General features: G+C 43.7%; 2 protein-coding genes across 2 annotated transcripts; both read right to left on the bottom strand.

Moving 5' to 3' along the window:
• Positions 1-629: 629 nt before the first annotated feature.
• On the bottom strand, positions 630-7,880 carry epn3b (epsin 3b). Its single transcript, XM_070924138.1, has 11 exons — positions 7,812-7,880; positions 7,375-7,533; positions 6,864-6,947; positions 6,050-6,383; positions 5,356-5,474; positions 4,554-4,643; positions 2,742-2,865; positions 2,384-2,554; positions 2,186-2,281; positions 1,021-1,314; positions 630-928 (listed from the first exon to the last, which is right to left on the bottom strand). Exons 1-11 carry the CDS (start codon positions 7,878-7,880, stop codon positions 630-632), a joined length of 1,839 nt encoding a protein of 612 aa, XP_070780239.1.
• Positions 7,881-13,021: 5,141 nt separating this feature from the next.
• mycbpap (mycbp associated protein) lies at positions 13,022-24,927 on the bottom strand. The gene is made up of 19 exons (XM_070920212.1): positions 24,876-24,927; positions 23,836-23,954; positions 23,536-23,692; positions 23,301-23,407; positions 22,940-23,123; positions 22,434-22,549; positions 22,134-22,284; positions 21,810-21,928; positions 19,309-19,433; positions 18,874-18,982; positions 17,884-18,076; positions 17,552-17,739; positions 17,288-17,434; positions 16,158-16,256; positions 15,898-16,025; positions 15,647-15,774; positions 15,417-15,553; positions 13,709-13,867; positions 13,022-13,263 (listed from the first exon to the last, which is right to left on the bottom strand). The coding sequence occupies exons 1-19, from the start codon at positions 24,925-24,927 to the stop codon at positions 13,165-13,167; spliced, it is 2,517 nt and encodes an 838-aa protein (XP_070776313.1). The 3' UTR covers positions 13,022-13,164.
• Between the last annotated feature and the right edge of the window lie 780 nt (positions 24,928-25,707).

Genomic DNA, 25,707 nt, shown 5'->3' with positions numbered 1-25,707 from the left:
TCAATCATGCCATTGAAGCTCAAGATACTATTTGACTCATCAGTTAAAGAGGATTTAGTTGAAGAACTCATGTCAGGTGCTCAGCAGGACAGAATAGTTTGGAGTTTCGGGGGTGGGATGCATTCATGCTTTCGTCGGTGAAGCAGCAGCGGTAAGAATCCTTGTGAATCTTGGTGGACAATCAAAGCATGTGGCTTCAACCCAGTCTTCTAAAGGAGCAGGTCTGTCTCTGTGGTCGAAGGGTGCTCGGAGTTGTCACTGTTGATGGGAAAAAAGGCATCGAAGGGACTGTTGAGATACACCCTGTCAGTTTGATGGTGTGTGCATGTTTGTGTCCTGAGTGTGTGTGTGTGTGTGTGTGTGTGTGTGTGTGTGTGTGTGTGTGTGCGCGTGAGTTCGCTTTTCTTCAAGAGTTCAGGTTATTTAGCAGCTGATGTGTCTTTTAGACAGACACAAATACATCCAGTCCAAGATTGATCCGCTTCAAGTGTGCACAATCAGACCAGGATCCGCAGTCCAGTTCAGGCTAATTTAAACTAGTCTCATTGTAGTCAGCATAGATTCATCCAAAAAGAGTCCATCCGGTCGTCTCCCTCTGCAGGCCAGAGTCTGAACAAGACGCGGGAGTCTCAGAGGAAGGGGTTGTGGCTGTGTGTCTGTGTCTGTGACTGGGTGCGGTGCGCCGGACGTGGAGAAAGGGGGAGCAGGGGCTGTGGGAGGTTGGAGGGAAGGTCCAGGAGTCCGGCAGGAGGTTGCGTGAGAGAGGAGGGGAGGATGGGCGGATGGTGGTGCAGGGGGAGGGGCAGCGACGGGCTGTAGGAGAGCATGTGGGGGGGCAGTGGGGATGTAGAGGATGGTCGCATTTGGTTGAGGGTGAGGCGTGGCTGGTCGCAGTGGAAGGGGTTGGTGGGAGACGGCGCACTCAGACCTGCGGAGACAGAATTGGGAAAACTTTTGAGTAATATCACAACAATGTTTCTGTAAGTACAGCATGTGAGTTCTTGAAAAGCTGTTTGTTACCTGAGAGGAAGGGGTTGTTCTGCATCTTGCTCGGGGGGTTGGAGGGTATCAGAGCATCTAAATTGACCAGGGAGGCCCCCGTAGGTCCCAGGAAGGCCTCTGGGGTTCGACACACACGTGTAGGCGGGGCGCTGAGCGGGGGTGCTAGCCGGGACAGGTCAAACATCTCTGGGCTGGCCGACTCTCGTCCGTTGACTTGGGGCTTCACCGGAGGGTCAGTCCCAAACGGATCGGGCTTAGAATCTGCTTCAGCAAATGGGTCAGCGTCTGCCTTTACCCCAAACAGCTCTGCGTCTGCATCAGGAAAAGAAAAAAGTGAGAGGATATGATGCAGTGTGATGTTGTATGCCGCATGGGTGACGATTAAAGGAAGCGGCTTCATTGCTCCTTGTCACTCATTTGGTGTTTTGATGAAGGTGGTGGAGGGTGCTGTCTAACACGTTGCCACTCAGTGATCCCTCGCACCCTACAAGGAAGCTTATGAATTTGTTATGTTTCTTCATTCTTTTATTCAGGCTTTTTGTCACCCATCTGTTTAAGATAAGAGGTAGCAAGTGGATGCAATGACAAGGATTCCTTCCTGTACATTACAATGCAATCTGCAAAACTATGCAACTATAGTTGTAAATTAACTGCCTGTGAGATGCTTATAATCAGTTTTTGTTACGACTGGTTCAGCGAGGCGTTGTGTTTGTAGTTTGTGTTTTTGGTACTTCACTGCAGTACTTTGTAAGGTGTTCTCCTCATTTTGTCCAGCCACTGCAATGCTGTCAAAAACACCAAAACAATGTTTGTTTAAAACCAGTTTGAAATAAAATGTAATATTACAAGTCTCTCAAAGGTAATACAGGCATTTGTTACAGCACTGTAGTATTAGATTACATTAAATTGTACAAGTGTTCTTGTTACTGTGTCCATCCCTGAGACATTTAATGCATTACAATACATGCTGAATGTAAATTAATAAAACTACCTTTGGTGGTTTACTGCACTGTGTACATACACTAAGTTATATTGTAGTCAGTCTACCAGCTGTCCACGGGCTCACGCTGGATCAAGATTGTGTTCTTTCTAACCACTGTCAATGCAGGAGACGTATTGCTTCTGTAAGATCCAAATTAACAGTACAATCCACAGTATGTCTGGCAGTCTTGTACTACGCTACCTGTGGGACTAGCAGGTTGAGGGGAGGACACTTGAGGGACCTCTTGTTTAGGCTTCTCCTCTTCCTGTTCACTGAACGGATCTGTCCCATCACCACCTGCATGGCAAATTGAAAACTGAAAAATCTCAAATATTTGGGCCGACACTGAAAACTACAATGTACACGCTTTTTGATGAGGCTGGTGTTCGTGAAAGGTACCTCCGTCTGTTGGGCTGTCCCACTCATGATTGACAGGGCTGGAGGAGACAGGCGCTGCTTCCCAGGGGTCTGTGTGTGAGTCGGCGCATGGAGCCCAAGGATTGGAGGCGTTGGAGGATGAGGGAGGGGCCGTCCAAGGGCTACCAATCACAGGAGTGCTGGAGTGGACTGCTGTGAAGAGAGACAGACGGAAAAAAACACGAACCTCAGTGTGAAGCGGTTAAAACACACAAACTCACAGGATCTGAGAAGACACGAAGAGATGGCAAAGTAGGTCTAGCATCACATTGTTCTTTGTGTGTGTGTGTGTGTGTGTGTGTGTGTGGATGTGTAGGCATGTCTGCGATGAGCCACCCACCTACAGAGTCCCAGGGGTCAGAGGTGACATCACAACTGGGTTGGGCAGAGTTCCAAGGGTCACTAGGCGGAGGTGGGGCATCAGATGAGGGGCCAAATATGTCCACCAGGTCCAGCATGGCTGACTACAGAGGGAGCAAGAAGGCTTTCTGTGAATCTTTGCCAAACTCAGGTTTGTGTTAGTGGCTGGGTTTTTGAACCATGCAAACAAAACCTATCTTTGCTGTGGAGGACGGTATGGGAACTGACGCAGTCACTGTGATGATATAAAATACATGTGACACACTATTTAGACTTTCAGCTTGGCAGATATTTATCTTTTGTTTGGTGTTGTGTGTATGTCTGCAACGAGATTACACGACATAATGCTGTGAAAGGTGCTTGAGGTAATTCAGAAACAGTTTTTCGGGTTGCATCTGGACTCTGTTGGATTATTCTGCAGCAGTTGGCAGAGCAGCATCTCATTTGCACTGCTGTCTGTTCAGAAAACTTTGAAATGCCCTGCACATATGGTACCACTGTTACAACGCTCTGACATCCACATTTGAGGGATCCTTACTAGGTGCACACACAGTGCAGTATAGACAAACTGTCGATATAATTAAAACCAAAACACAGCAGCAGCCTTAATTCATCAGTTATAAGCCTTTTGGTGATTTAAACACAAACAAGAACTTTCACATGAGAGAATATCTTTCACATATCACAGGATGTGTTAACATATGCGAGGTTGACATCATCATGTGAGCGTGTTATGCTCATCATGCATTCTGTTGACATGTTAAGTGGGTTTTTGGAAACGTGAGAACATAAGAACTGCTCATGTGGAGTCATATACAGTAAGAATAGTGGTGACATTATCAGGCAATTTCATTCATTCATTCATTTCATTTCATAGCACATAATAAGTACATGAAAAAAATGGGCACCTAATACTGTTTTGAAGTATTGTTAATTGAAATTGTATTTACCACACTTTGCATGCACATAAAGATATTTCAAAAGAAGTAGGCTACTTTTTTCCCTTTTTTGTAGTTGTATGTGGGTGGGGGGCAGTGGGGGGCAGTGTGGGTCGTCTGGGTCCTTTTTAAGAAAAAGGTTGGGAACCATGGGTTGAATCTTGTGACAGCCATTGTAAATTGTACTAAGGGCCACAAATGACATGTCGTTTCTGAACGTGTGATGACACAAGACATGATGATCTATGACGTGTGTCTGACCTCGTGAATATGTCAGAGAGCCATTGAGAAGCTCAATTTTATTTCCATGCTTTTTTTTCTTCTATGCAGCACTTGAAAGTACTAGGATTTCTACAATAAGCAACATAATATATCTAATTACAAGCCATGGGGACCTTTACTTAAGGAGGCTGGTGACTCTGATTGGCTTGTTATCAGGCCAATGAGTGAGGGAGCTGGTGCGCTACAAGATAAGGAGTATGCTCTCAGGAAAATGTCATGCTGAGCTCAAGGTTAGACAAGACAAAGTCATTATCATTCAGCAGGCACCTCTTCCTCCTCTCTCAGCTCTCTTGCATTTTTTCTCTCAAACCTCCCTCATTATGCTGATCTACGTCTTTTCGTCCTGTTTCCCTCCCCATCACAGTCTGCACTATAAACTCCACTTCAGTCTCTAAATGCCTGCCAGCAACCACCTACAAATGCACCCGCCCACCTCTCCATGCAAACACACACTCATGTTCCATGCATGCACCCACACACACACACACACACACACACACACACACACACACACACACACACACACAAACACACACATACAGTACAGCGCACACACAAGTTTTTAAACTCACCTCCTCCTGTGTCCCTGACTGGCTCTCTCTCCTGCTCTCATCCAGGGCCTTCTGTAACAAAGACTCGTCTCCTTGGCGACAGCACTGCTCCTGCAGGGGCGCCATCATGACATCATCAACATTATCTCCACACACACTCACATACACCCCAGCGTTAGTGAAACAGTCTGTGGTTTTGGCCCAGCGAAAACAAAGGCAGCACTGGTGGCTTTTTTGTGCTGTTGAAATATTTAGTTGACAAAGAGCAGAGGCTGGTTTGGAGTTTGAACATTACTTGTGTGAGAAAAGAGAGAGAGAGAGAGTGGAAATTGGAGCACTGCTAAAGGAGGAGAGATGATGAGAACAAAATCTGAACAGTTTGCGAGCCAGATACAGCAGAGGTCCTGGAGAGGAAGGAAACTAAGGAAGGAAAGTTAGGAAGAAAGTGATTAGATGGCCACAGAGACGCATTTTAGCCGCATCATCAAATACACAGAAAGACACTAGAGGGTTAATAAATGTGGACACCGAATGTAAGGAGTGAGGTGTGTTTCTGTGTGTGTGTGTGTGTGTGTACCTGCTCATGCTCCTTTTTTGCTAAGACTTAAAGCAAGCTGTAGCTGTATGTCTTCATCCATCTCTATGGTAACAGGGGAAGGAAGGGCTAGCTGGATGAAGGGGGCGAATGTTCAGAATGTTTGTAACACAATATTCGTTATTTTAATCATCATGTTGCAATGAGACAAGAGCGTGTACACTGTCACACTAGAGGAGCTCAAGGAGATTACGCATTACCATAATGTGTGTGTGTGTGTTGTTTTACCTTCTGACTCTCCTCCCTGCTCATGGCTAAGGCCAGCTGGAGCTGCAGCTCCTCCTCCCCGCTGGTCTGGGGTCGAGCCTGCTCCAGGTCTGAGGCGGCGCGAGGAGACGAAGACGAGGCTGCAGAGGGAACAAGTGAGGGAGTTTGAGGGAGGAAGCAATAATGGTCAGATTGACGTGGGGAGCACAGGAAGTGTGGGGCTGATTTGAATATTTTCTGGCCTACGCTGCAGTATTGATAATCTATGTGGTGGATCGTGCAAAGAGCTGGACTACAGCATAAAATGCATTTTACGAAGGGTCAGCCTGAATACAAGTTAACGCTTCAATCAAACAATGTTGTTTTCATTTTTGTGGTTTCCCAACTGTTTCCCAGGCAGGGGATGAGACAGTCACAAACGGGGCTATAAAAGCCCACAGTACACTACCTGTCCAGCACCAAACAGCAGACAGACACAGTTAGCGACTAGCTGGTGAACACAGTGGAGCATTTAGAGCTAAAAGAGAGAGCATATTGGATTTGAATAATAATGTTGCTCTGTAACTGCTGGATGTGTAAATAAGCAACTGTTTGCTAGTTCGCCATCAAGTTAAAAGGTGATGATGTGTCAATGTTGTGTTCACTGCCTTGTTTCCACTGTCCCCAAGTAGCAAAAAAATCTGTTATTGCAGGTTTAAATACCCACAATACTCACAGTTAAAGGAGGAAGGAGAGCCTCTGGAGCGGCTGAACTCCTCCCCGTACAGCACAGCCATGCTGGGCTGGCTTGTTCGCCTGCCTGGGTGGTAAGATGGGGGGATACCTCCATACACACCCCCGCCCCCGCCCCCTCCGCCTCCTCCGCCTCCTCCTCCTCCTCCTCCGCTGCCTCCTCCAGCCATTCGCTCCTTGGTCTTTAGGGCTTGACTCCTCTCCTGGCGGAGCCGCTCCTCGTCCCGGAGGAGACACACCAGTTGGCGTGCTTTTTCCCTCACATTGGCCCCCTGGTCTCTGCCGTCGCGGTCCACATACTGGAAGTCACGTAGCGTCTGAACCACACATCGACAAAAGACATTTTCACAATCTTTAAGAGATCAGATTCTTTTTTCTTTTAAAACAATGCACAATTGAAGCTGTGGTTATGAACATGTAGGAAAATGTCAATAATCGGATCTCCAGCGATCAGAAAAAAAACATAAATTCAGTGTATATATCAAATGAAATAAATACATTCAGAGTATATATTAAGAAATGATAGTTTTCTGAAAATGACAATTTTAATCTCAAGAATCCAGTAAAAAATAAGTATTCTTTCATTTTTTTTATTTGTTAATTGTTTTGTTCAATGTTTGAATGTAATTTTATTGTTGTTTTTTTGATTATACTGTATTGTTTCATGAATATGAACCCTGGGAAGAGTAGTGATTGTCAAGGTAACAACTAGTGAAGATCCAAATGATCAATAAACAATAAACCAACTCTATTCCTGATGCTTTCAGATTGCTGAGGTTCTAGTGTCAGTCCAGTACCTGAATAGTAAATGCGTTCTCACGGCACTGTTGGGCCACTCTCTCTGATCCTGTCTTCAGCAGGTAATCCAACAGAGTCAGCGCCTGGAGGCAAATGCTGATTACCACACTGATACTCCAATTTCGTTATATCTCAGTTATATATAGACAGAATACATGAGTGTTTTTAAATAGAACTGCTGTATAGGGATATGTGCAATGAGATGGATACAGGAAACCATGGCATAACAAGGCTAAGAGTCTACAGCCACGCTAGCGGCAATGTCATCCTCTGGCGATCATGAATGTCTGCACAAATACTCACGGCAAACCATCTGAAAAGTGGCTGAGGTTTTCAGACAAACATGTGAACAAAGGACAAGGCCGGAGCAGCAGACAGAAGTGTGAAGGAGAAATGTTAAATAAATGATTAAAAAGGGAAAGGTGAAGGGAGGGAAGAGGGAAGCTAAAGAAACAGTTCGTACTAAAGTAAGCTATATGAAACAGAAACGTGTGTCTTTCATGAGGTCACCTTGTAGACATGTCTCCAGTTCTTGCCACTGTCGTTGAGGCGTTTCCACACCATCCCCATGACCTCAGCAAACGCCACCACATTGAAGGTCAGGTCAGCGATCTCTGACATGAGAGACGAGGACGGGCCCCATGGATCGTTGGAGGTGGCCTCGCGAACCTACACATCACACATACCTCATGCTTACATAATCATCACGCCAATAACGTCCTTTCTCATCCAGAGTAGCAGTACCATCAAAACGTGAGAGATTACAAGCGTCAAAGCATATTTACAACAGAGAAGTTCCAAGTCAAGTCAGTAGAGAGTTTTGTTCAGACGTGTTTTGATCTGGTATGACTCAACATCAGTGCATTTAAAGGAGTTTACCCTTCCTCACACATAAAAGCTGCTGCACATCAATGACACTTGGAGAAAGCGCAGTTCATCTATAATACCTTGATCTCCGCTTCTGAATAGTTGTGCACAATATTCTTCACCTGCCGGCGCAGGGCTGAGGTTGTCATGGCGACAGGTTGTGGAGGATGAGTAGGGATAGAACGTGAAAAACAAACGCTCAACAGGTGAGGAGTGGGGGTGAAAAGGGGAACGTGGACTGGAGGAGAGGAGAGGAGCGGCAGCTATGGCAATGAAGGCTCCTCTTCTCTGTCAGGAGTTACAGGACGCCCCTGTAAGAAAGAGATAAAGACAGTATATGACTAAAAACACACTCTGAGGCTCAGTAATGTTTGGAACTACAAATCCCATAAACAGTAAGCACAATGTTGCTCTGGATTCAGTGAGTAATGCCATGGGCTACAACTTGAGCCCTGTTATTTTCACTCTATATTGGTTTACATTTTGGCAAACTGGCACCATTAAAAGTCTGCTGAATTATCTATTAGCAGTTACTGTTTAGGATGTACCCATGTCTGTACAGACAGCTAACACTGGATCACTCTGATACGGAAGGAAACTTAAAAACGCAAGTTCTGGATTTTTAAGAGGCGTCTTTTTTTCTATGATTTCTGACTCATAATGACAATGCTAACATGCTGATGTTAAGCAGGTATAATGTTCACCATGTTCACCATCTTAGTTTAGCACATTAGCATGCTAACATTTGCTAATCAGCACTGAACACAAACTATAGCTGAGGCAGATGGGAATGCCATTCGTTTAGCAGGTATTTGGTCATAAATCAAAGTATTGGACGAGTTGAAGTTTTGATCTGATGGTGGCGCTATATGATACGTTATGGGACCACTAAAGTTATTACGGACCATCCTGAGGGAAACATGAACGACATTGCCATCCATTGGGAGTCGCTAGCGTGGCTAAAAGCAATGAGTCAAGGTAAAGGCATGCACTCACTGACTCATTTCTTTGCTATTTACGTCAAATATGAAAACAATAAACAGTATAAACAATGACTGATGATAGAGACTGAATGAGCGGCTCATAATTGGTGCCCACTCAGGAAGTAGGTCACACAAAAGCTCTGGCACTCAGCTGTCTGATGAAGCTTCTTGGTAGCTTATTTTATTCAGGCCAACACACACACACACACATATGCAGCTGCCTGTGCGCACACAGACACACACACACACACACACACAACCCATTTTCTCTTCCAAATTCATATTTCAGAGAGGACACAAGGGAATTGATCATTAAGGGTTTCTGTGATACTTCTCCCTCTGCCTGTGACGAAGCTGTCGGTGACACAAAACATACTTAACTCACTCGACCAAAGCTGAACTAGGGTGACCTCAGTCAACTAAACCTCTTCTCACCAGTCGTCGGCTCACTAAACTGCCAGATTGTTAAAGACAGTGATACTTTTCAGATCGACCATCCTTCTGATCTCTGTTCTGTTTCTTAAGATTTTCTTCCTGAGTGCCTGAGTGCATCATCTGCATCTAACAAAATCTCCAAGGAGAGTTTTGTCTGTACATACTTTAGTCACTTGTTTCTGTGTTTCTGATAATTTTCTGAACAAAAGACAAAAGTGTTTTATTCAAGACTAAACCACTACAAAGTCTGTAACAATCAATAGTGTCATCGGACAATATTAGCTTATCACATACAGTATATCTTGTTATCTGCGTAAGTTGGCCACTAAGTACAAAACTTGCTCAGAATTCATTAAAAATGTAGGGGTTCCTTATCAGAAATGCTTGTTTATATTTTGTGTTTATGTAAAAGACAAATATTGGCAGACATATTGTCATCGGATGTTTTAAATTCAAATATCGATATTGGTATTGGCCTTAACAAAATCCAGCATTAGACGGGCTATAATGTCTACTAGAAAAGTATTAAAAAACTCTCTGTATGGCTTGAATACTGGGATGAAAATCATTTGTTTAACAAATTACTAGATAATACAATAACATGCTGTTTTGGTATATCAATGAATATTTCATTAAGTGTGCAGTGTATTTTTTATTTGATGATGTAATAATAATGACTCACAAGAGTGAGGAGAATGGAAACTAAATCCTGTTTTGCAGTAATGGTTACGCAATAATGTCATAATCTGATGTATTTTACTTTGTTTTTATTCATTTTATGCCACATTCGGATTATGAGACAAAAGGGCTCCTGGGCACAGACCCGTAAAAAGGCTTTCCCTCAGCTCCCAGTATTTGTTACATTTTTCTGGCATCTTGTTAAGCAACATTTTGCAGGTTAACCAGAATTTAAAAGAGCTGCTTCACCTGAAATTATTTCATGTCATACTGGAGATGAAGGGGAAATCATCCACACATTTAAATTGCTTGTATTATTCATCATTTTATTATTAGTTTACCATTTGAACAAACATTTGAAAAAATTAACAAAAATATAATAGAAAATAAACAATGGATCAGACCCAGTATGGCTCAGTATTAAAGAACTGGGATCAGATGCAAAAAATGTGATCAGGACTCCCCTACGTTTGACTGAACCCTTTTACTTTCCAAGGGAAAACAAAATGAATAACAGTCTTACGGGTCCCCTGGGCCCTTAAGCTTGTGCCCAGTAAGCTAGTTCAGCAAGAACATTATTAATAGACTGCTACTGCTACAATCATGACTACAAACAATAATAATTATATTTAACAATTACTGACTTTTTAAAGTCTCTTGTGCATTCTTTTTAAATTGTTTCAACTGTCACTGTCCACTGCTGCTCCATCACAGTTCACAAAAGGCTGCCACGCTGAGACAAGTCACAGGATGCCTCATCCGGCCGAAAAGCCAACATCAGCAGAAGCACAGTGGAACTGAGATGCACACAGCAGGGACACAGACAGATCACTCTGAGAGGAGGGTGAGTCCGAGAGTGTTTGTGCATGTGCAAGAGACACAGACAGAAAGAGAGAGAGAGAGAGAATGAAGGGCATAAAGAAGAAAGTGAAGCTCAGCAACTTCAACTAGTATCACCTTTCTGCAAAATCATCTTCAGCTTTGTGTTCGGATACAGACACACACACACAAAGGTTATTAAAGGCTGCTGCTGTCTACTGTATAAGGTGTTTGACTCTATTGCTCCTTTTATCCCTTTATCTGACTCTCAGACCACAACAGATAATTCACATTGAGTGCAATAGGATCTTTCATAAATATAGATAGAAAACTGAGAGGACCAGAGGAAGGAATCCCAGGTGATGGAAGCAGTTCAGTGAGAGTGTGTGAAAGAGAGGAATTTATGTTGCTATTCATGTGCAGTTATAATCCCAAATTCAAAATACATCCACACTGGTAACAAAGGAATTTCCCCATTTCTGCATTATTGTGAGGCCTGGACCACACATGTGCTGCTGGCCCCCCACACTGCTAACAGTCACTATTTGACAGATAGTGGTGGAGGAAGTATTCAAATCATTTATCTAATTAAAAGCAATCCAACACTGTAAAAATACTCCATTACACAGTTGTACTTATGTAAAGGTGTAGAAGCATCAGCAACAAAATGTTATCAAAGTATCAGAAGCAAAAGCATTCATTACGAAGACTGGCCTGTCAGCAATTTATTATTCCATCAATGCATCATATTTTACAAACTGATGATGTGTTTATGTAAAATAATAGCTGTTAAGTAAATTTAGTGGAGTAAAAGTATAAAGTACCATCAACTGGAAATACTCACGTAAAGTACAAGTATCTCACAGTTTTCTCACACCACAATTTACCTGAGTAAATGTACTTAGTTACTTTCCACCCCTGCTGACTTGTACTATCTACACTGCCATCCTCTCCCACCAGTCCAGGCCACATCAGATAGAAACAACACTAACATTCATTTTAATAAGCTTATTTGACAGGCCAATAAGCGACTTAAGAAAAAGTGAATATATTACAGCAAGCATATCATCCAGCTCAGTTTGAATGTGTGCATTTGATCCGAGGCTCATGCAGCACAGACACAGACTGTGGTGGTGATGAAGTCATCCAGGGACAAAGTGTGGAGCTGCTCTGTGAATAATGCAACAACTCCGTGGACACAACGGTGGTTTTACTGGGCACATTTCCTGATCCACAGCTAGAAACTCTACATTCAAATGACTCATGTGGGTTTAACAACTTAAACAGATTCACTCTGAGCCACAGTCACTAAATGGAGAAGGACCAACACCAACAAGAGGCACTGGATGAAATCATCAACTCAAGTCGTGACGCTCGACTCCAGGGTGACATCAGCTGTAGTCCCTAATCAGGTGAATCTCAACCTTTGTCACAGCAGTTTCTGAACTGACATGGTCCGGTCTCATGCGTCAAATTGCTCAAACACAGAGAACCTACGTCACCCCGTCGTCCACGCTTATGGATGCGCATGCGTGCTGGCGGCAGGTGTACTGTACGTTTCAGGTGGCGATGGGGAGGAGGAGGGCGCCCATGGTGGGTCTGCATAATACATTACCCAACCTCCCCACACATTCACACACACTCCTGCGGTGGACTCCCTGTGCGGGTTGCCATGTGTAGCACAGATCCCCGTGCAGGGCTACACCACAGGAGTTACATATAGGTCGGCAACATAGCCCAATGCATTGTGGACTGCATGTATATGTAGCCTACCCACATATAATGAGAATTATTGGCCGAGAAAAAGCCAAGGGACAGACCGACCTCCGGACATTTCAACAACACGCCGTTTACCTTGCCCATCGCTCATCTCCCGCCTTGTCCACTGGGCATCCTCGCCTCCCTGCTGCCTCCTCTCCACGTCCCGATTATATCCCCTCCGCCGGGATCCGCCAAAGCAGGGCAACCACGATGATCCCCCGGCACCTATACCCGGGAGAAAAAACCGCGAGAGAGGAGCCGAACAGTGAGGGGTTTTGGGGGAACCCGTGAATGGGAAAGTCTAGCGTCTAAAACCCGGCCTACCCTGGATGAAGCGAGCCGCTCGGGCAGCCAGTCAGTGGTGAAATCCGCATAGGACAAGGATAAGCCACAGCACACGGCTCACTCACTCCCCTCTCTCACTCCGGCAGCCTCATCCACACACGCACACGGCACCCATGGCAGGCCACGCACGCACAGCGCGGTCACAACGGGGAGCGTAAAACGAGAGGCAGGGACGGGGGCGCGTCGTTTGCAGAGTCAGCGGTACTGTTAACCTACTATCATCCGCTGATGTGAGTGTGGAAGAGTGAATGAGACAGAGTGAATATTACTCCAGGCCCACTGTGCCAGAAGAACACTATGTTTATTGAGTTCACAACAAAAACAGATACAAAAACATAGATTTGATAACCTTATGTGACACGTTTTCATCACATTTAGCTGTGTTTATATTCAGTGGGCTCCTGTCAGCCCCTCATGTGTTGGTGGTGTGTGTGCCCTGTTCATCTCCCTCCTTAAGCTCATCCATCACGTCACACAGGCTGTCCACCAGGTCTTCCATCAGAGTATAAACCTGCCAGATAGATAAATATATGGATTAATGTATCATAGGATGTACATAGGACTGTGGGAGGCCTTAAAAGGGTACTGGAGTGATTCAGTGTTGCACCCCCATCAAGTTGGGGGACTCACGAGAGACCGATTTAAAAAAAAAAAAAGAATGGTCAAAATGAAAGCAGCAGAGGCCATCCTGACTTTTAATCCCTAGTATGGATCCTACATTTCCCATAAACTGGATAGTGTCTTTCATTTGTACCCCCTCCCCAAAATGCCCACTTCTTTCAAATTCCACACTTCCAGTTTGTAATCCAGGTTTTCTGTTAAAAACTCCTCCAGAGACAAAGCAGATATTATACAACCGTTTTCACAGGTGGAGTCGTAGGTTAGTCCTCATGACGAGTAAACTGTGGAGCGCCCCTCTAAAAAACTGTATGGACAGATAATTAATAAAGACTCGCCTTTTTGTGCAGGAGCCTTGTATAAATGTCCACCAGCTCCGGCTCTACATTTTGGTCATCAGGAGGTTGTTGACCGACGCTCTCTGGATGGGTGTCAGTCAGCTTTTCCCTAGTGTGTTTCCCCACTTCATCCCTTCTTTTCCCCTTCTTTTTGCTGTCCTGCACACAGAGTGGACAGATAGAAGACAGACGGGGTTAGACAGAGAGAAAGATATTACTATAAATTACTGATGAATGACTGAGCACGCACACACAATGAGTTTGAGGCTGGTGAGTGGTTGTATGCATCTTACGTCATGGAAAACGACCTCCCACATATTTCATGGTGTTTAATATATTGGATGTCCTGTACTGGTACTGTTTGAGTTAACGTATAGCTGTGTGTGTGTGTGTGTGTTATCACAGATGGCTTGGACTGGTCCAGGTGCTATTAATTCACACCCTGGGCACCCAATTGGAGAGCAGGTGCACATTTTCACACAGTGTTCTGTTACCATGGTACCCTGTGAGTAATAGGCTGTACCTTACGTATGACTCAACCATCACACAGAGGAGAAAATCACTCAGCAAAATATACAGTCGTACAAACAAGACCGTGTCTCTATTCTACTTCTAAATTGCGCTTTTTTCTTTGGCCTTTGATGGCTGACAATGGAGACATGAACCATTTGAAGAGAGATGGTACAGGTCCCAGGCCAGATTCACACCCAGAACATTGTTTATGTGATGACCAACTGAGCCACCAGGACACAGCATCTCGTCTATATTTGAACAACACAGTCAGCATCCTCACGGGGTTCTCAATCCCTTCGCTGACGATGAGAAGTTGCTGAAATTCAGATACGGACGATACAAAGTGGCTGGGTATAATGAGGACTGGTTCGTGGTGTATGGGAGCAGGAAAACAATCATCTGCAATAAAATGAATGGGTGCTAAGTGACGTTTTTGACTCGTTATCTCACCCGACCAGTCACACTGCAAAAAGCATGAATGGCCACTACCATATTCTATTGCTAAGCTACTGTAATGACTTCTCTGGGGGAGAAAACACTGGATGGAGAGCATTATAGACTCCTACATTTAGCTGAAAGGCTGAATGTGGAATGGCTGGTTTAACACTACATATGAGATGGTTAGCACATCATGTACACATACACACACAAAGGAAGGCACACATGTGCCCACAAATATGTATATACAAAGGAGTTTGAATTAGTCAAGAATACAAAAATATTGGTCGTACTTAGTGGCACAGGTGCTCCTCCTATAAATGAAATCAAGACTCAGTGGAGAGCAGAAGCCAGCACACACACACCATGACATTTTAATACAGTGTTTCAAGAAGCTAGCCCATAGAACATAATACTGTATGCAGTAATATGCATTACTGAGACGCAGGCAGTAGGTGGCCGGGTTGTGTGGAGGCAGTCAGTAGTAACAAGAAAACAAGAGCTGTCTTGTTGAAAGTCAGATGAATGAATGATGAACTGATAGCTTGTTTGAAGTGATGAAGGTGACTCATGGTTGGATCAGCTGAAAGTCAGCTGAAGTGATGTGTATGTAATGTCTTACAAAACACGATGCTTCATTCATGCTCATAATCAAAACACTGTTGAATTTGTTGCCACTGAGTGGCAAACCATTTTATTGTTTTATTGTTATTTATTGACAAATGCAAGTGAGTTACACAAACCCCCCCCCCCTCACCTCCACTTTTTCAGTCGTTGCTGACTTGGACTCTCCTTTGTTGTCACCTTTAAATCTGGACCTCACCCCACTCCTCTCCTCTTTAGCAGCTGCTCCTCCCTTTTTCTCACTCTTCTCATCTTTGTTATCAGCCACATCTGTGATGTAGAAACTCAGTATGAAGTAAAAGTATGCAGCACGAATTCCATACTTCGACAATCTATGTCTGAGTGAAAGTTTGTGAGTCTCACCAGCATCAGAGATTGTGGATTTCTCCTTTTTATCGATCCGTGTGTCTCTCTCTGGAAGGCCCAGCAGGTTCCTGAGCCCCATGGCCTCAACAGCCATCATGTCCAGCAGTTCCCTCCACAGCTGCTGCCTGCAGGGGGCACCACACACCACCATAACCTGTAGGCTTACTTCACTGTGCAGGTGTGGAGTGTGGGTGAGCCAAGATGCTATGATGGAGTTACAGCATGACTCATGAGTGTTTATGCCTCACCCTACAGCAGCTGCAGTTAGACGGTGGTGTTTCTGCTCAGAGGGTTCAGAAAGCTGCAGAAGCAGAGAGTTGAGCTGGGCTAGGCTCTTCTCCTGCGCCGACTCATGCTCGGGCAGAGACAGCACAACCTTAAGTAGATGAACAGATGAATGGACAAATATGTTATGTGTTTGAGGCATCATCACAGTATAACATTACATATTTACTGCTACATGCACTTTCTTAGCACTATAGCATATAGCACTACATAATGTCTCTACCTGTCGGAGTGTATCAACAGAGAGGTCCCAGGCATGTCCTGGATTCACTTCTTTCCACAGCGTCTTTAGGTCCTCCACTGGCTGATGAAGGTACTGCAACTAAAGCCATGTATGGAGCAGTAATGAAAGTATAAACATGTGACCACGAGACTCCCATGACGAGAAATTTGTGTCACGCGACACAGGCTGATAATCTGAGAGTTATCCTCCTTTAACAACTGTGATACATGTCATCATTTTTAATCATCACTCCTCAAGGGAAAAGAAGAAATATGTGTGCCACCCTTTGTGGTGATACAATGTGACCATGTGAAAAGCCAAGAGAGCTGTAATTATCCTGATAGGTGGTAATGACAGATGTGACTAAGATGACCTATAATAACAGATAATATTTCCCTATCAATGTTTGGTTACACTTTCCACTGTTGTTGCTAGCCATTCCCTTCCATGTCTAATGCTATTATAGCTTTTAAGACAGTCATGCTCCACATTTACTAGACCCACTGAATCAGCCTCCCAATTAACCCAGTTAAAGCCAGGTTCCTATTGCACTGCCATGGCAACATATCCTCTTTTGTACAGTGTAGCGGCAACAGTGACTGGTTTAAGATATTAGCAGTTATGATCTATTATTAGCTAATGAGCTACCATGAATTATGGCAATAATATAACTGTAGAGTACAAAATGAATAGGGACTAACATAAAATCCAGGTTGGGAAGAGGCAGCCATAATGGGCTGATCATACCTGTGGCTACAGCCAGTGAAATGTCAAAAAGACCAACACAATGAATGGGTCCATTAACGGGTCATCTCAGACTGAATGAGGTGGTGTGACTGAGAGTCAGTCTGAGCCAAACATGAACAAAAGCACGCTGTACAAAGAAGAATGTCTGATACACCAGTGGCACATGAAATCGGGCCGCTCTGATGTATGAGCAATGTGTCACAAAATACATATGGTACAAAGATGTAATTTGTTATATGATCATTTTCTTTAGGCAACACTGACGTGCTACAGAGGGTTTGTACAAAAAACACACACAACTTCACTGATCACTAAGAAAAGTGTGAGATGTGGTAAGGAAATGTGGATGTGGAAGGATCACACCTGGACCTGTTTGGTTTTACCTTGGGGTTTTTCCTAAAAAACTCTTGCTCTTCAGTGACATAGAGTTCTGCAGGAGAGCTGGGTCTCTCTGGGGTGTGGACCCCCCGCAACACCTCATACACAACCGAACGACACAGTTTTACCATCACTCTCTTTTCCAGCTCCATCTGTTCGGGCACACAGAACAGAAAAACAGACAAAAAAAGGGTTTCTGTTTATGAAAAGTGCCATATGTCCATACGTCTTTCTGTCTCACTTGCAGACGCAGTTTAATTCTACACCACCTCTATGAAAAGCCTCTGGTCTGCGGTTTTGTCCTGGTACAGAGCCACACCCCTCAAAGTGACCTGCATGGAGGCTCCTCGCAGCAGCACAGGGTGGGTGTTGAGCTGCCACAGTTCAGTTTTGATGCCTGGCCCCTCTGACTTAAATATGAACTCCACCCGCTGGGTGTCACCTGGAAGGATCACACCTGGACGGGAGGGGAAGCAAAATGGAACGCAGAAAGTTGGCTTGAGTACTGGTTGAAAGACACAGTATGATGGGCTGACATGGTTACAAACAGTGTATGACGTAAGAGTGGAGGCAGCAGGTGTCTGATTATGTTTGTGTGTACCAGAGGAGGAGTTGAAGTAGAAGTGCAGACTCTTTGTTTGTGTTCGCAGGTTAGGAAAGCTGTGTGGCACGGGAAGCTGCTGCCAGCTGTAGAAGATGGCTGTGATGCCCTCATTGTGCAGCTCCAGGTGGGATGAGACTCTTTCTCCAGTCAGGGCCTCAAAGATGATTATTTTACTGATTCCTACTTCTCCCTGATCAAATGAGGGTTGGAGAGTGAGCCATCTGTTTATCAATGTGTGTGTAGTACGTGTGCTGCATATACACAGATTAGGACAGCTGTCACCTGTAAGACACAAACTGTGTGTGTATGTGTAAATTCTCATATTAAAGCCGGTTTTCAAATAATGTCAAGAGTCTCAAATAATAGCCAGCACGAACAAATATAGGTCACTGATAAAGGCCGGGTAGAAAAACATTGAAGGGGGTGAAATTACCTGGAGCCTACAACAACAGCTTGCATGGTAAATTCCATATAATGTCCATTTCTGCAGCACTAATTCCATCAGCACACCAGCAGAGTCATGTTATACTTGCCACTCTGCTGCTCTCAGTTTGTATTTTTAATTGAAATAATGTTTTCAAACGCTAATGGATTCCAGTCGTTTCTTCTTTGCTGTACTCCTGATCAATGTTGAGCTACAGCCAGCTAAACCTAACACTTCCTGATTTTTTTTTCACAAGAGCCAACCTATAAAGGGACGGCTGCAGGGGCTTTTAATATGAAATTTATGGAGAGAGTTTCATTCATGGTGGCTTACCATCGTTTGGGGAAACAAAGTACTGATGGAATTAGTGCTGCGAAAATGGACACTATAATGAATTTATTTAACAGGTAAACATGGAGGAAGTGTTTACTTTGCATTAAAAGGGGATAAGGGGAAACAAGGAAAAATGTCTGAGGTAAGTAATAATATTTGAGAACTTACGTAAGTCATGGTTTGAAATTTATACTTGACGACCAACATACTGTGTAAAGGCCTTTCTGTACCTGGTTAGTGGTGGAGTTTCCAGTCCAGCTAGCAAGCTGACCACAGAACCTCAAGGCAGGAATTAGCAGAGCATCTGACCGAACATCATCATACTGTGCCAGTGGATCACTGTGGAAGACAATGACACAGCAGGACAAACAAACAGTGGAGTTTTGCCGGGTTTCCATTATCTCCATTACAGTTTGGATGAAATATGTTTAGCAGCGATTGAGCTAATAAACTGTAAACACAACGCGGTCACATGGCATTTCCCGACTTAATTAGAGTTGGATGCACCATTGAATAAATGACTTGTGGATACGCCTTTGAAAAAGGGCAGCATTGCAGGCTTGCTTTTGAATTATTCAGTCTAGAAAAAGTTGGACTTTGGTTTGGTAATGTGGCAAATATCTAATAAATGAGTGAAGCAGAGCAAGCTGTTTTGTTTTGCTCACAGGGTCTCCTTCTTCATCTTCTTGTGCTCTTTCTCCTCTTCCTCCTTCTCCAGTAAGGGACTACGACACACTGTGGCAGAAGTGAATGGCTTGCCAGAGCCAATCACCTCCAGTCTAGAGATGTCCTGTAATCAAAGAGACACTGGTCAGGAAGTCCATTCCAACATCAATAGATATGCATGTCCTGTCCACTCACATCCAGAAAGTACGGCCACAAGCCAGAGAGGACAAAATTCAGGACGGGATGTCGTGGAACACACTGTCCAGTTCTCAATTGTTTGAGTGAAACGTTTACATTCATATTTTGTTCTAAAGTTTTATGTACCTTCCCCTAACAATATTACGCATCTGAATGCTGCCATGAACTTATTAGTGAGGACAGCTATATTATGTGATAGGCTTTGTGAAACAAACAATGCAAATGCAATCTATTGCTCTCCCCCTCCCTCCTTCTGTAGTTTAAACTTCTCCATGCTTTTAAGTAACATTGAAGGCTGGCTTTCCTTTCTCGCCTTCCTCCCTTACTACTTACTACCTTCCTCTCTCTCCTTTTCTCTCTTAATAACCCCTCCCTGTCCCCAGCATCTCTCTCTCCCTTTACAAGTATGTCACAAAGCCATGGACAAGGACGATCTGTCTCTCTGTGTTTGTCAGAAGGTACTTCAGATCCCAAAATCACCTCCGCATCGCATTAGCCTCCAGCACGACAGAACACACTGCTACTGTTTTCTCTTACGTCACACGTGTGTGTGTGTGTGTGTGTGTGTGTGTGTGGGAAAGAGGGAGCGAGAGAAGGAGAGGAGGAGGAAGGGGGGGGGTCCCAAGTGAGACCAGAAAAAAAATCAAATTTGAATAAACCTACCCATAATCAGCACCTGTTACTTATGGTGTTAATAGGATTAAATGGGAACTGGCTCTAAGGGTTTAGTAATTGTAATGCAGAAAGAGCACGTTTGGTCCCTTTTTTGGGATCTGTCACCCCACGGATCTCAGCTGTGCTACTCTATGGCTGGACACGCTCCAGATTTCATAACTGTATTGTCTCTGTGTTAGCATATATGTGAACAGACAGACATGTTTATGGAAGCACATATTTGCACAACGGTACGTGAATAGTTTTTGTGTGTGTTTATGCCCGTGTGCCTGAATGCATATGTGGATTTGTGTGGGCGTGCGTGTACATGTGCTCGTACAAAAAACCCAGAACAGTGTGCCCAAGACTGGATGATCTCAGGCAGCTTGTGAAGATACAGACTGATCATGAGCAGCTAGCAGCTAGAGACAGAGTGTCCTGAGGGTGTGAGCAGCTTCAGTGGGATGTGTGGTTGGACAACAAGCGGTCCAATAATGAAGTTTTTCACGTTGAAACAAAGAATGCCCAATCTAGAGCTGTGCTGTGCATATGAAATTAGGTTCTTGTAATGTGAATAATGTATGATTTGGATAGCGGCGCCACAGCTTTCAGGTTAGATCAGAGGTTTTCAATCTGGAAGGCGTGCCTCCCCAGAGGGGCAAGGGAGAGTTGCAAGAGAGGTGCTGAGGGAGGTGAAGGGACGGGTGTTTGGTGCCAGTGTTTTGAAAACAAGGGGAAGTTAATTGTTGTAGTTTAGACTGCAGATTTGGCCCGCTCACCAACACAGTCAGCAGTTGCTGTGACACACTGCCCATGGAGGCAATGAAGGCATTAATATAGCCCTTACCCTTACTGCCCAATTGCCACAATTTGCATCAAAAATAGCACCCCTTCTCTGAGTCAAATCTGAACACACAGACATAATACCCATGTTTTTAGGTTCAGTATGACTTACACTTAGTTGTGATATCAGTATCCTAATGTCCATCTCAAACAAAGATCAATAAATGTGCTTAGAAATCATGTATTGTCTGTACAGTTGTTGGTACATTGCAAACAGGAATTGCTAATAGATAATTTGCCACATTTTTAATGGTGCCAATTTGCCAAACTATAAACACATAAAGGCTAAAATAGGTGGGGTGCAGTTATCTTGATTTTGATGGGGGGCCAACAGTGGTAAACTTTGAAAACTCCTGGATTAGATAAATACTCCAGTAGATACCCTGGGGGCAACATACATTACAGATCTAATGGTGTTGCATCATACAATCACCAATATACCCAAAAGTAATGAACACCTCTAACTTCGACATGTTTATACGTTTACTTAGATCCTACATAAAGCAGAGCTGATAAAAATCTATATGGGATCTAAAATTTGCCTGATGAAGGTAGATTAATATCAACAGGCATTTGACCTGATACTAATGTATCAGCAATTATGCCTGTCTATTGCACTAGCTCTAGTTAAAAACCTTTTACCTTTTAACTACTCATTAGGACATATCAGAGTTTAAAACAGCAAATCAGAAGGAGCAGGGGGCCTATTGCAAAGGTACAATAGGACCCACTGTATTAATTTGAAGTGCTACTAAGCCAAAGCCTAAGTCTGGAAAGCAGCATGTGTTGACTAAATTTGTGTTACCGGCTTTTTGATGTCCATGTCCCGTAGAACCTCTCCGAGCTCCTGGCACCGGTGCTGCAGGTATGCACTCTGGTCCCAAGTCCGAGAGGCTGGACGCAGAGTTTCAGCACAAATTATCCCTAGAGGATGAAACAAATTCCCACAGAGAGAATACAGGTCTGTATGAGTTTAGAGTAATCGCCCCAAATGATTTCACAGAGCAATTTTTTCTTTATTTGCGACACCACTATGTTTCATGTGAATGCACAACGAGAGGGAACAGGGTCAGGAACAAGGCTGAAGGGAGAAATTGGGACACGGCATACTGTGGGTGTCTGTGTGTACCTGATTCTTGGCGTATGCTGCTCGGTTGTCCTACATGTGTGACAGCTTCCCGTCTGCCCTGCTCCGTCTGAGTCAGAGTGGCTGTGATGCCACTCATTTCATCTCCATAATGCTGGGGGAGACTCCAAAACTCACTGCCCACACGGTAACCCTGAGACATAGAAGTAAAGACACACATGAATGACGAAGTGATAACAGAACTTTAGAGATTTTAGTCATTGTAGAACTAAAACAAATATGAGATATGAGTATGACAGACGACTAAAGACACTGTAGACCAGAGAAAGCAAAGTGTCATACATATCCAGAGTGGACGAGTGGCATGACTTGGTTTAACAATTCCCTCTGCTCCTGAGTTTCTCTGAAACGGTTAGCTTGGTTCATCAATAAGTTTTCGACTGGCCTGTCCAGCAAGTCTTGAAAGAGTTGAATAGAGCAGCAGATGAATGGAGAGATAGATAGGCAGAGATGAGACGTTAATGCATAGGTCGGAAATCAAATACTTGTTTTAAAATAAGCAAATATCTTGCTCTTTAATTTGCTAAAGAGGAGAAACCTCATCTTAGATCATGCATGCATAAGGTTTGTTCATTTATAAAGACCTTATTCAGGTTGAAGTATGTTTTCTTTAATAACATAATGCCTGTTGTTGTACTGGTCTATTGTTAATGTTAATAAAAATGCAGGTAAGCAAGCTAATTGTGGCTTCTCTCACATCCCTGCAGTTGTATACAGGTTAAGGCTGTAATAATGATACAATCTGATCTCTTTCCAGTGCAGGTTACTGTGCTCTCTAATCAGCTCACCAGCTAAGAAGCCCTGCTGCCGTCTGCGCTGCGTCATATGTGTATCCCAGTGCTGCAGGGCATTACTCTGGATGTTTCTGAGGCCTGAGGGGATCCCACGCCCATCCTCGACAGCCTCAGAGTGATGCCTCCCTGGGGCCTCAGATGGCAGATCTCTCTGGGACTTTGGTATTCGCTTCACCAACTGGATGGTGGAGGGTGGATAGATGGAACCAGAAGTGACTAATGCTGCACCGTTAAGGTGCTTCTATAGGATTTGTTAATTTACAGAACATGGGCAGCTTTTGGTTTGATACGTTTTAAATACTGTAAATTAATGTTCCTTTCATGTATTCCTATTATATATTTTTTCTGAATTCACCTCTGTCTCCCCTTTAGCCTCCAGATAACTCCTGAAATCCTCTAAACTACCCAGGATGCTGTGTGGAAGAACCGTCCCTTGGTCATCAAACCGAAGCCCTTCTGACCCTGAAAGTATAGGGACAGAAAAAATGGCAATTTTATCCTTAAGGATGCGTATTAGGACGAGGATCTCTTTATAGCCACAGGAAAACTTTCAATAAGCAGTATGTTTTTGTCCATGGAATACAACTAACCTGTGCAGTCCAGAGGTTGAGAGTTAGGGCCCAGATTCACTGGATGTGCCGCTGCCCCTCGCACAGCATTTCTAACTTCATCAGCTGGCTGTCTCTTGCGCACACTAGCCATCAGCACTGGTTTTTGAAGGCCCTTGGGTGGCTTTGGTATAAGAAGCTGCAGTCATAATCACAAACTCAGTTACACGTGCAACTCTTTAAAATGGAAGTACCTTGATGCCACATGCACATGATTTGTATTTTATTTGGAGTAATTCTCCAACTAATGGTAAATAATGTATATGGATTGAGTGGGTTTACTTTATTGAGGTCCTGTGGGTGAAAGGCCAGAGCCTGGGTACCCCCTCCTTTAAGAGTAGGGATCTTGGACTGGTCATCATCCGAGATGCACAAATCCTCTGTTTTTAGCGTCTTGATCTCTGGAGGAGAGCCGAGAAAATGACAGCAGTGTGTGTGTGTGTGTGTGTGTGTTTGCGTAATGCTATGTTTTGTACTGGCTGCTACAATAAGTATAGTCTCTCTCTCTCTGCCTCTCTCTCTCTGTAATTTCTACACACACAGATTATAATGATTAATGTTGCTTATTAGTGAGGCCCTGATTTTAACATTTTAAAAACATGTTCTACTTCATTGTGAGCAAAGAACATAAGTGCTCACATACACAGGCAAAGAGATTACGCTAGAGCAATGACATGGTTATGCAACTCTATTAATTTCTCTTAATCCAACAGTGCCTGATTAGTTTAGTTAGTTTCCATGACCACAACAATTATTAGTCCTCGGCTTCTGTGTGTGTTTCACTTCACTTCCTCCATGTTTTCTTTCACAGACTCAGTTCATTATTTCAGACAAGAGCTTTGCTTTGCTGTTGGCAAGAGATGCCCTTGGCAGTTTCTTAATTTTTTTTAAATTACTAAAAGTAGTCCCACCTCTATCAGCTGCAGCAGTACAGTGATGCAGCCATTATTGCATCAATAATTATAATCCAATAATATATTTTATTCTGAAATGGGCCAGTCTGCATAACGAGTACTTTTACTTTTGATACTTTAAGTATATTTTGATGCTAATATTTCTGTACTTTTAATTGAGCAAGCTACATTTTTTGAACGCAGGACTTTTTGTGCTGTGGTATTGCTATTTTTACTGAAGTAAAACATCTGAGTACTTCTTCCACCACTATATAAAAAGGGTTAGGTTAGCTTTAGCTTTCATATAGCAGGCTTTTCACTTCCTAACACAGGTGGAGAGGTCCCAGTAAACGCTTAACGTTAGTTACAGTTAAAAAGGAGGGGAAGAGACAGACAGGTGAAAGACAGACACAGACGGCTGTAACTGACCTGAGTGACTTAAAGGTCTCAACTCCTTCTCCGGTGACTCGCCGCGGCTCATTTGGTCTAACCACAGTGAAAGCAGCAGTCACGGACAACTAGTGTAGCGTTAGTTAGCAGTGCTAACCAAGCTAACTTCCGCTTCAAGTAACAGTTAGCCTATGGGTTCTCTAACCGTAACCAAGGCAACGGACGCCCCAAAACAATGGACGACCAAAGACTCTTTCTTTCTTTCTTTCTTTCTTAACGTTTCCTAACCCTGAAGTGATAAGAAAGGGAACAACAATAAGACAAAAGAAATGAATAAATAAGAAAATTAAATAAAACATCTGGCACAAATGTGAGTTTCTAGCCTACTGTATGAGGAAAGCAGAAGAAAGGGCACACGAGCATAGCGATGTAGGTTTTTAATTAGCTATTCAAGAGACAACTCAACAGATATTTGACAGGCTATCACTATACAGCTGTCAGGTCTTCGATATTGAGACAGAACAAAATCAAGCAGACATTTTCTTTACATGAAGTGAGACTATTTGGAATAAAAAAACAAAAGTACAATAAGTTTACTAAATGACTGCCCATACTTTAGTTTTATTATGTTCTTCTATTCAGTACACACGACGACTACTGCCTGTCTGTCCGTCCAGGGAGAGGGGTCCCTCCTCTGAGTCTGGGGGCGTTTTTCCGTATCTGAAGGACAGAGGATGCTGTCTTCAGATTGTAAAGCTCCCTGAGGCAAATTTGTGATTTGTGACATTGGGCTATATCAATAAAACTGACTTGACTAGACTTAAATGTAGGTAGCCTACTACATGGGCTAACAACAACAACAACAACAACA

This window comes from Enoplosus armatus, chromosome 2 (genome assembly GCF_043641665.1).
Source record: "Enoplosus armatus isolate fEnoArm2 chromosome 2, fEnoArm2.hap1, whole genome shotgun sequence".
Classification (NCBI taxonomy): Eukaryota; Metazoa; Chordata; class Actinopteri; order Centrarchiformes; family Enoplosidae; genus Enoplosus; species Enoplosus armatus.
Note: the sequence above shows the minus strand (reverse complement) of the source record. Positions and strands in the feature narration are given on the sequence as shown.